This window comes from Botryllus schlosseri, chromosome 15 (assembly GCF_051294905.1).
Source record: "Botryllus schlosseri isolate E-star chromosome 15, Bs_hap1, whole genome shotgun sequence".
In the NCBI taxonomy this organism is placed as follows: domain Eukaryota; kingdom Metazoa; phylum Chordata; class Ascidiacea; order Stolidobranchia; family Styelidae; genus Botryllus; species Botryllus schlosseri.
The window spans coordinates 147205-157708 of record NC_137250.1 but is presented as its reverse complement, the minus strand read 5'-3'; the positions used below and the strand labels follow the sequence as shown (position 1 = coordinate 157708).

General features: G+C 43.4%; 1 protein-coding gene across 1 annotated transcript; it reads right to left on the bottom strand.

Annotated features, from left to right (window-relative positions):
- Positions 1-8524: 8524 nt before the first annotated feature.
- Positions 8525-10065, bottom strand: LOC145457145 (uncharacterized). The gene is made up of 2 exons (XM_080335312.1): positions 9709-10065; positions 8525-9638 (listed from the first exon to the last, which is right to left on the bottom strand). Exons 1-2 carry the CDS (start codon positions 9731-9733, stop codon positions 8623-8625), a joined length of 1041 nt encoding a protein of 346 aa, XP_080191438.1. The 5' UTR covers positions 9734-10065; the 3' UTR covers positions 8525-8622.
- Between the last annotated feature and the right edge of the window lie 439 nt (positions 10066-10504).

Sequence of the window (10504 nt, the reverse complement as noted above, 5' to 3'; positions counted from 1 at the left end):
GATACGTTACGGAGACGTACAGAATTCCTCCATGTTGGTCCTGAACTACGTTCCTGATACGTAACCTCTCCACCAATTCCTACGTTCTGGCTGTGCGAATGCTGAGTCACAATAATTGCAGTAGAAAAATTCAGGAAAATGAGTTTATTACCAAACGTTCAAGAATTAGCACATGAAACATGGCCCAGCTCTGCACACAGTAAATAATGGTACAAAGAGTAAAATGCAAGCATTTTGCGAGTTTCAACAACAACATTGCAGTTTATTATGATCAATGTACCGAGCTCGGAGGTAGAACTGAAATATTACAGAATACCGGCTCATGGTATTAGATAAAAAATCACAGGACCACAGGATCAAGGATTAATAACACTAGGGTTGCAATTACTGAAATATAACACACAAGCATATTCATCAGAGGTGATCAGCAGCGAAGAACTTTTTTAGCTACTCGCACTAAGTACTCAAGTATCTGTTTCATCATTTTTTTACTTCTATTTACTTTTTTCATTATGGATTTGGTGAACCAGAATTAGTGTTGGGAATTTGTATGGTTCTCATATCAACTGATTCGAAATTGTCTCCTTACCACGGTAATATCAGTAACTAAATGTATTTTCGAGAGTAGCCACCTCTTATTAACTGCAACACCTAGGCCGAATCTCAAGTTCCAAAACCACCCACCCAAGTATATTTGAGACCTTCATTATTCATGTATACTTGACTTAAATTGACCATGCCTTGAATACAGCTTTTTCTACTCGAGTATCTACTACTCCGACCACCTCTGACTTTCAAATCGAGGTTCAGTTTTAAGCATCAAATATCAAGAATGAAAAAGATGAAAGGTACACCTGATCAGGAGTGATCTCGATTGTACTAGTAAATAATGGTTGTCTTTACTTGGTGAATGAGAAATTCCACTGTGGGTTTGGAAAACACTTTACCCTGAGCCAACCACACGTTAGTGATACATGAAAAATGAAGAAACCGCGTACAGAGTGTTACCAAAATCACTTACTTACATTTTTTACCAAGCGGAAACTTGAAGAAACGCTTTACCCTGTGCCAATCGCACATTACTGATACATGAATAATGAAGAAACTGCCTATCGAGTGTTAGCAAAATCACTTGAACATATTTTCCTAAGCAGAAATATAAATGAACAAGATGAAGATAGCAGCGATGTAACGCTTGGTTGAATGCAAATACGAATACTTGGTCTCGACTTTTGCGGCGTGTTAGTCGCCGGCCGCCGAATACGAATGCGCCGGCCGAATACGAATACTTGGTCTCGACTTTTGCGCCGTGTTAGTCGCCGGCCGCTAGGCCCTCTCGCCTCGCACATGTCTGGCGAACTGGATGTCTTTCGGTATGATGCTGACGCGCTGGGTGTGGATCCCGCACAAGCTGGTGTCTTCGAACAGGCTGACAAGGGCTTTGCTGGCTTCCGTCTTCGCGGAGACTAAAAAGCTCACTAGTCCACTTCATTCTTCTAAAACAAGAAACAGCTTATTAAAGCATATCATTATCATTCCTGAAATCAAAAAGTGACAGTTGGTAATTCAGAAATCGATGACCCGCGAGTACTATATCATATCAATTTGATGTACAGGAAATAGGGTTACAGGGCCAACATTGTAAAATTCCCCGTGATTTAACATTAGAACAATGCTTTCATTAGGTGAGCTAGATTTCTGCAAGTTCATTGTTACATACGAGGTCTTCGTAGAACGGTATTTATGTATAGATACGACTAACTTCCAATAAGAATCCGCTGTACTAACTCTCTACAGCAGAATTAATTTAAGACAAGCGAACACCAACGACACCAACGTAAGTATACAAACGTAACAGTTATTGTAATTTAATGCATTTATCACCAACACAATGACTGATAAATTTGTAACATTTTAGGGATAACCGATCGATTAACCAACGGCAAACTGTACCTTCTTTGAGAAAACGAGGGTAGTACTTCGAGACTTTTCTAATTCCATTTTATATTTCTTTCATTGCCGCTTTGCCATGTGCCTTTCTGCAAGTACCTACAATGAAATAGGGTTAGAGCTGCATAATTACACCTTGCGCTGTCTGGGAGCCTTCCCTAAAAGTTCAATACTCACACTCTTATGGTCTTTAAGGCGTTCCTTCCCTTGTTGTCCATTCTTGGAATACTGAAAAATAGATGTTCCGTTGCAATATTTTTCAACACCTCCCGAATTGCAGTCTTTACACATCCTCCGCCAACCAGCATTAAATTCAATACCTGGAAAACCAACTAATGGAGAAAATAATGATGAAAATAGGTGGTAACAGATAACTCAAATTATATCCTTATAAGTTCTAGCTGTAGGATAATTTAGTATTTTTCCAGTGAACAAAAATTACGCCAATAGTCATTTTTTAAACTTGATCAGTTCGGAAGTATGCTAACAATTGCATAGCTGTTTAAAAATCCGTGGCCCTGGTAATTATAGCAGCTAGGCCTACTTACTGTATCGCATCTTTTGCCACTTCCTCTTCCAAGTTTCTCCTCTACGCCTTTCAATTCATCTGTAATAGTTGCAGGTTACTTGATTCTGCGTGCTTGACTGCGCTTTAAAAGTTCCAGTCCCATATTTTCTTTAAGATTTCTAAATAAAATTAAAAAATATTTACACTGCACATTCGGCAAATGTACATAAAATCATCAATTATTGCGTAATCACATTTCAGTGAAGGCCTAAATTAGGGTTGGCCAACCCTTACGGCCAAAGGCCACATGGGATTCACGAACGTTAGTGCGGGTAACTTGAATATTGGTGACCAATTTCAAAGTATAGATTAGGTAACAGCTAAAACAAGACTCATCTTACTACTCATCAAATCGACAACAATCATGTCATGAAAACTCACGCTGCTATGATGACACGGCCAAGCGAAGCGCGAAAATTCAGGATGCTTCTTCTTTTTCATTTCTCTCCCTCTCGCGACATGGGCTTCTCAGTATAACTCTCGAATGTGGATGTAGACTCCGCTCTCGTATGTGTCTGAAAAGTGCAACAGTGTAAACGATCTATACATACATATAGATGTGGTCAGTAACGATGTACTTGTACTTTAGAATACCCAAGTAGTTTTTTCTACCCCACGCGCACTAGTTAATCAGAGTACTTCCACTTTGCAGATAACAACTTGGAGGACTGGCACCTGTATCACAGTCTCAGTAACTGAGAATATTTTCGAAAACTGCACCATTTGTAGTGTCATAAGTCATGCTGCGTCAGTCACGAAAATGCACCCTACAATTTCAAAATAAGCCACCTCCTATTGAGTAAAGTATTCGACCCTGCAACCAATGCTCGGACCTCTAATTTTTCACAAGTCTGCGCACACTCACCAACTCACGGAGACTAAAAAAAGGCGATCACTTCGCGTTTCTTGTGGCGGCACACGTTTTTCTGTGCGCGGCGACTTTGTCAGAGGGAACATTGCCTGCAACCCAATCCAATTCTTGAAACTGCTTGAAGTATTTCTGAAGTGTATTGCAAATTGGTACTTGTGCTTGTAATTGACTAGACATCCATGGCATTACTTCTACTTTTTCTACAGTACCAATGTTGATAGGAGAAATTTCACTTGAAATGGGCATTCCATTTCACATATAATTCGCATACTTGTGATTTATATCTCAGACATGCATTAGGCCTATTGATAAAACAGTATATGAAAATCAATCTGCTTCATACGGATAGCCGGATATCTTATATGAGCTTGATTCGAAAATTGACACAAGTTTGTGTTTTCATACCACCATCACAAAAATGATCAAGAACAATACGATGCCAATACCAGTTGATTCATAGAACTGAAATCGTAATTTGCAATTAACACTGAATAAAAATCAACACTTACTCGCTACTTGATACTCTTCACGTGAAATGTCCCTGTTATTGTTAAAGACTGCTTCAGGGCAATCAAGTAGCAGCAGTTCATCTTCTTCTGTAGGCTAAGCGGCGTATTTTCTGACATTTAGACATACTGAACTGTAGTTGATAACAGATTAGCATATTATTGAGTCTATCAGAGACCGGGGTATAGCTAATTTGTGGATGCCGACTATATTGTCTATGCAGCGATATGCGAATATCGAGACTGCCATTTTAACAGATAAAGGTTACCGCTCAGTACCTGCAAAATTACAAATGTACTTTTATAAACACAGTCGAACTAACTAAACTTTCTCAACAAAACTCAACATCGAAAGACTGTAGACACAACCTGTTTCTGTGTGTGCGAGGGCTTGGTCAAAAGTCAAAATACTTCCACTTCTAATTTAGTTCGGGCCCTATGCCGTGCTTGGCTGGTGTTTTTTTTCAACTTCTACATTGCAAGCCAACTGCTGCATCATACATGACATTGAGTTTCATAGTATATTTATTGAATCACTCCTTCACATCTTGCGCAATAGCCTAATTAATACAAGTTGCAATATTTAATTCCTACCAAGTGTAAAACAGTGATACCCAAACTGTGTGCCGGTGCCGCCAGAGATTTTCAGGTGTTCATTGTTTACCGATTATAACAGCATTTTAGGCTTCATTTGACGTTCGAATATAACTACAGTAACGAACGATGACGATATGTCGATACAGTTGCTATATATGCTAGCTGGCACAGCTGCTTCGTAGCTGATATAGCCGCCATGCACAAAATAGATAACTACCATCACAGTGATTGCCCCGAAATTTGAATGATTTCTTTACATCCGAATCAATAGCACATCAAGTGCAACACAACACACCTATGTCCTCGTCATTCAACTATCATATCGTCCTCATGAAAATACAACGTTTCGGACAAGTTTATTTATTTTTATCCACAACACAACCATCACAAATCACTGTTTGACATGAACATGTCAAAATTTATGGCGTTTATAATTAGTTCAGTTTTATGGATTGGGATATCTCGTTGAACAGTATTTCGAAATCAATCCATCAGGCGTCAGTCGACGAATAAAATATCAGCAGCCTCTCCTGATTACATACTAGTCTGTGCAACTTTGCATTTATTCATAGGTTAAATACCGTAATAAATGATCAAACTGAAATACAAAAGAACAGTCGCATCGACTAGCGTAATCCCTATTGTTCCAACAACTCACAAGACGTGGGTGCTGATACATACATGCACGCACGTCGCACAATCACAACAACAAGAAGACGAGATCACTCATGCGTTTAGGGAAACTACTAGAGAGAGAGATAGTAGTAAGAGATAATCACACATCCCCCCCCAACTCCTAACGAAATCAACGAGCATTGAGTGAGGAGTTCAAAATACAGCGTGTAGAGAACGTCCAACCAAATACTCTAATGGCGATTGAAGCGGGAATCAACATATAAAATTTGTGCCCCAATAACGTAGTCCTTGTGCCATACTGGCGGGGAAACATTTCTGCCTGAGCGCTGGCGTCTATTGTTAGACGGTGCGGGTACACTAGTGTCGTCGATCGGTACTTCAGCTGGTAGATGATCTTCTGCACTCGATTCGGTGGATCTCAGCAAGCCAGGGACTACCTCATTCGACTGTCCACTTAGAGCGGGTGGCGAAACGACTTGAGGTGACGTAGCTGTGCCGGGAGACGAGACCGTTGGCTGAAAAGATGTGTGCTTTTGGTTCGGGAAGTACGGCTCAATCTTGCGTAGAAATTTCCTGTTACGTAGCGTCAATCTGCCGGAACCGTCCACTTTCACGAGGTACTGGTCATGGTCTCGGCACTGAACCACAGTGCCGGTTCTGTCCCTGCGAAGGGGATAACGACCGTTTTGGTTTTGAATGCCACAGACATCACCTTCAAGAAGTGGTGATAATGGCTTAGTGTTCAACGACAGAGATTCCAGCTGCTTCGCAAATCTGGTACGTAACGTTTGCTCGCGACTCTGCCAGAGATTCCTCCATAATGGCCTGATGTTGCGCTGTGTGAAAACTGGAACCCATGCTTTGATCGGCAACGCATCTTTCAAAGTCCTGCCAAATACTATTTCTGCAGGGGAGAGTCCATTCGCAGGGTCGGGGCAATTGCGAAACTGTAGCAATGCCCGAGTAATTGCATCGGTCCGGATGCCGCCATCCTGCAAAATGTTGCCGAGAAGGAGTCGTTTCATCGATTTCACCGCAGCCTCGGCGCGGCCATTTGACCTGGAGTGGTAGGCTGACGACAGCCTGTGGCGCACCCCCCATTTTCGAAAAAATTCCCGAGTGCTGTGCGCAGCAAACTCGGGTCCCCCGTCACTGCTAAGTTCTTCGGCCACACCAAACGTGCCGAAGTAACTTCGTAATGCATCTTGGAGTCCGAGGGCTCCAGACGTTTGCCCACCGTGCTTCACATGGAATATCTCTGGCCAGTTGCTGAAGCGGTCAACAACGACTAAATAGTGATGGCCTGCAGCGGTGCAATAATCAGCGGCAACAGCTTGGAAAGGGTAGGTCGGTATGAATGGCTCGGCCGGAGGCATGTATGCTTGACTCGGTGCCATTTTACTGCAGTTGTCACAACGTGCTCGTGTACGTGCTATACACTCAGTCATTCCAGGCCAAAATACTGTGGCCTGCGCCCTCTGTGACATGGCAGCAGTCCCTTGGTGTGCCGAGTGTAAGATTTCACAGATAACCCCTCGCAGCGGCGGGGGAACGACAATCCGGTCATTATACATGACAACATCGTCCACGATCGAAAGGTCGTCGCGGTACCGCCAATATGATTGTAGTTGAAAAGGCAGTTTGTCCGATTTGTCTGGGAATCCTGATATGATGTGATTTTTCAACTCACTGAGAACAGGATCGTATGCCGTACTGCGCTTTACATCGTCCCAGGAGACAACTTCAATGGCATTCAATGATGCTCGGGAGGCGGCCACGATGCTGATTTCAATCAGATTGGTGTCCTCATGAGAAGCCACGATACTGTCGCAGTGATCCAATGGCATGTCATCCACGGGAGATGAGGAAGCAGGGTGCCTGGAGAACGCATCAGATGCAGGAATGAGTTTGCCAGGAACATGGACGACACGGAAGCGCCATGACAATGTGCGCTGCTTCAGACGAAAAATCCTTGTGTTAGTAATTTCATCAAGGGAGCGGTCCCCAAAGATTTTTACCAAAGGTTTATGGTCAGTGCAGATGATAAGATCGTCACATCCGAGGGTGAAGAACTTCGTATCTTTTAATGCCCATGCGATTCCAAGCGCCTCGCCCTCTATAGAACAATACCGTTGTTCGGCGGATCGGAGGAACCTTGAGCCAGCGAGAGTGATTTTCCACCCATGGACGCAACAGTCAGGGGTCAAGGAAACGCATTTGCAGTACTTCTGTCGCAGCCAGTAGCCAATGCCAGACCTTGACCAGTCCGGGGTCAGGCACGTTCTTCTAGCGGGGTCAAAGATACGTACTCCATCTTTGATTGCGTTGATGAGCTCGAGCTTGGAGTTCGCGAATGCATCATCAAGTTCGGAAGTCCAGCAAAATGGAGTTTTCTCGCTTAGTAACGGTTTGAATGGTGCCATAATGGTAGAAAGCCGGCCATAATGAGAAACCTGGTTGACCAGCCCAAACCATGCACGTATATCTGCGATTTTTGTTGGCCGTGGGAAGCACTGTATTGCTTCCAAGTATTTGGGCAGAGGGCGAACATTCTCGGCAGTAATTTCGAAGCCGGCGAACTCGATATGTCTGCGGCAGAACTGGAACTTGGAGGCGTTTAGGATGATACCTTCACGGCCCATTAATTCTAGATAGTCAATCATCCTCCACCAGTGCGTGGCAAGGTCATCGTCCCAGAGGACCGTGTCGTCCACGCACTTCGTTTTGCGTGGTGTGTCGGCAATGATGCTGTCGTAGCGGTAAGCGTACCCGTCGCCACTGGCCAGGTATCCCTGCGGGGCCACTCTATACCGATATCTCCCGAACTCAGTGATGAATGTCAGAAGGTGTCTGTCCTCTTCACGTACGGGCACGGAATGGTAGCCATTCCAGGCATCTGTGACAGACCTGTAAGTGTTTGGAGGTATCGAGCGTGCTTGTTTGAAAGGAGGCACAACATGGTGTGTTTCTCGAGAGCAGGAGCGGTTCAGCGATTGGAAGTCAACAACTCTCCTCGGGCTGCCATCTGCCTTGCGCACCCATATGGCCCTATGACACCAGGTCGTTGGCGTGTTCGGCTCCACTTTTTCAATCACCCCTAATTTTACGTCCGCCTCCAACTGCTTCTCGATTTCCTCTTTCCAATGAAGTGGAATGGGAGCCGGTGTGTGGACTGCAGTCGGTGTTGCCGACGGATCGATATGAATGGAAATAGGCGGCCCAGTCATGGTTGGTAGTGGGCTGTGTTTGCACTTGTTGAATGTGGATAATGCATACCTCTCAAGCAGGGATATCTAGAACTACGGGATGGGACACGGTTTTAAGGGGCGACCGATAGCAGGCCGATGTCGATGCAACCATGTACCTAGAAAAAGTACTGAGAAAACATCCAGGACATGTGTTTTGTTCATGTTTATTAGGAAACAACATAAAAAATGATGACCAGGATGTCACAGTTGTGATGGTGACGTCAAAATGGGAAATCGAGCACTGGCCTAGCATTTAGCAGAAGCCTTTGAGGTCAGTTTACGGATCTTGCGAAAATTTTTCTTCGGTGCCTCCTCAAGCATCGGTTTGCTATTCAAACGCTTGAGGTGATTCTTTGCAAAACAATTGAAAGCACTTTGCACAATAAGATTGAAGTTCGAATGACTAGATTTACATTCGACTTCCATTAGGCGACAAAGAACAGAAGAAGAATACACAACATGACGCATTGCATCTAAGAAAACATTGCGCTGATTCATACAACACATCAGCTTTTTTAATGTATCTTCATCTGCTGAAACAGCTGAGAAATACTGCACAGCCAATAATGTAATAGCATAGCAAATTTCAGTCGGTTCAGCAAGTCCTCCACGATTTGCCATGAGAAATATTGTTTTAGATTTCTCAGGAATGCCGCCCTGAAGATCTGGAGCATTATTAATACCGGATATAAGCATGCCTTTGCAGTCGTCACAATTCCTACGGCGAAAAATTGAGCGACCAATGTACCCACTAACGTAGAATACAACAGATGCATCAGTATCGTCCACATCATCCGTGTCAGCAGTTTGCATAAAGTCAGCAAGCCACTGGAAATCTTCGCGGTTTGCTGATGCATCTTCCTCGCCCGGTTCATAACTGGCGATTGCTCCGGACAGTCTGTCCTGTCGCAACAGGCTTAGACACCGGATTTTCTTTTCCGCCAGCAGCAATTGCTTCACAGACATGAAGAAATTACCGCCATTGCTCTGGCGGTACATCCCAAATCGGGCTTCGATCGGGTCCGACATTATTTTTCCGGATAATAAATATTGCACATTGTGGTTTGCTTGAAGATACTCTGTCAACGATAGCACAGCCCCCATTGTCTGAATACAGGCCATGAATGTTTCATTGCTGAGACCAGCACGGCCCGATTTTTGCCAATCCTTGAAAATGTCTATGGCTCTTCTTAAATAGTTAACACCGGGATGATCTTCACCCATGCGCAGTGGCGTAAAAAATGAATTCCTCTTCCGCAGGGCTGAAACGAATATTTTGTTGCATTAGTTTGAAGTCAACTTACAGCGAGAAACATGTATAATGTAACTTACCTTTAGTTGGTCTTTTAACAGACATGATATTCCAAATGGTGAGGATGAATTCAACATATCGTGAAGTTTCCTTAAATTCTGGATGTCCATCCGCTGCGAAGTGTTTTAGTCCCAGTACCGTTCATTCGCTAAACACGCTCAAAGCGTGCTGGGGCGAAGTTCGAGAAATGCTGCTGGGGTCAAGAGATACTTTTTTGAGCTGATGTGCAACTTTCAATGTCTTGCCTTCTTCCAGAGCATAGAGGTTTTTGATATGGAGGAACTTTGCATGGCATGGCCCATCAAATATATCCTCATTGCCTTTAATAGGGGGATGCATCTGCTTCTTATTCACAAAATGGTTGAAGATGTTTTTGAAATTGTGAGTAAAATAAAAAATCAGGAATAATTTTTTTCCCAGTCGATGCGGATGTTCGATGCTGTGACAAAGTTCTCCATTACAGAGATCCATGAACAATTTCCGGTTACAGACATGATTGTCCGTTGATATTGCTATCACCATTAGCATATCGTTGATCGTTTCCATTACTATATCAAACCATGTTCGCAGCGTCTTAGTGTCAAGTTTGTCAACCGGAATGAGACAAACCACATCCTTGTACTTCCCGAAAAGTGATTGCACCATGAATGTTAGAACCGTCTTGGCGGTATTCCCACTTTCCGTTAAACCAATGAAAGAACCACTTGTATATTCCACGCGCTGTGCTGTGTAAACCTCATCTATCATTAAGGTGACAATTTTTTCTTGTTCGGAAAAAGATTTAGTCCTTTCCTTCAAATAACTCATATCAAGTTT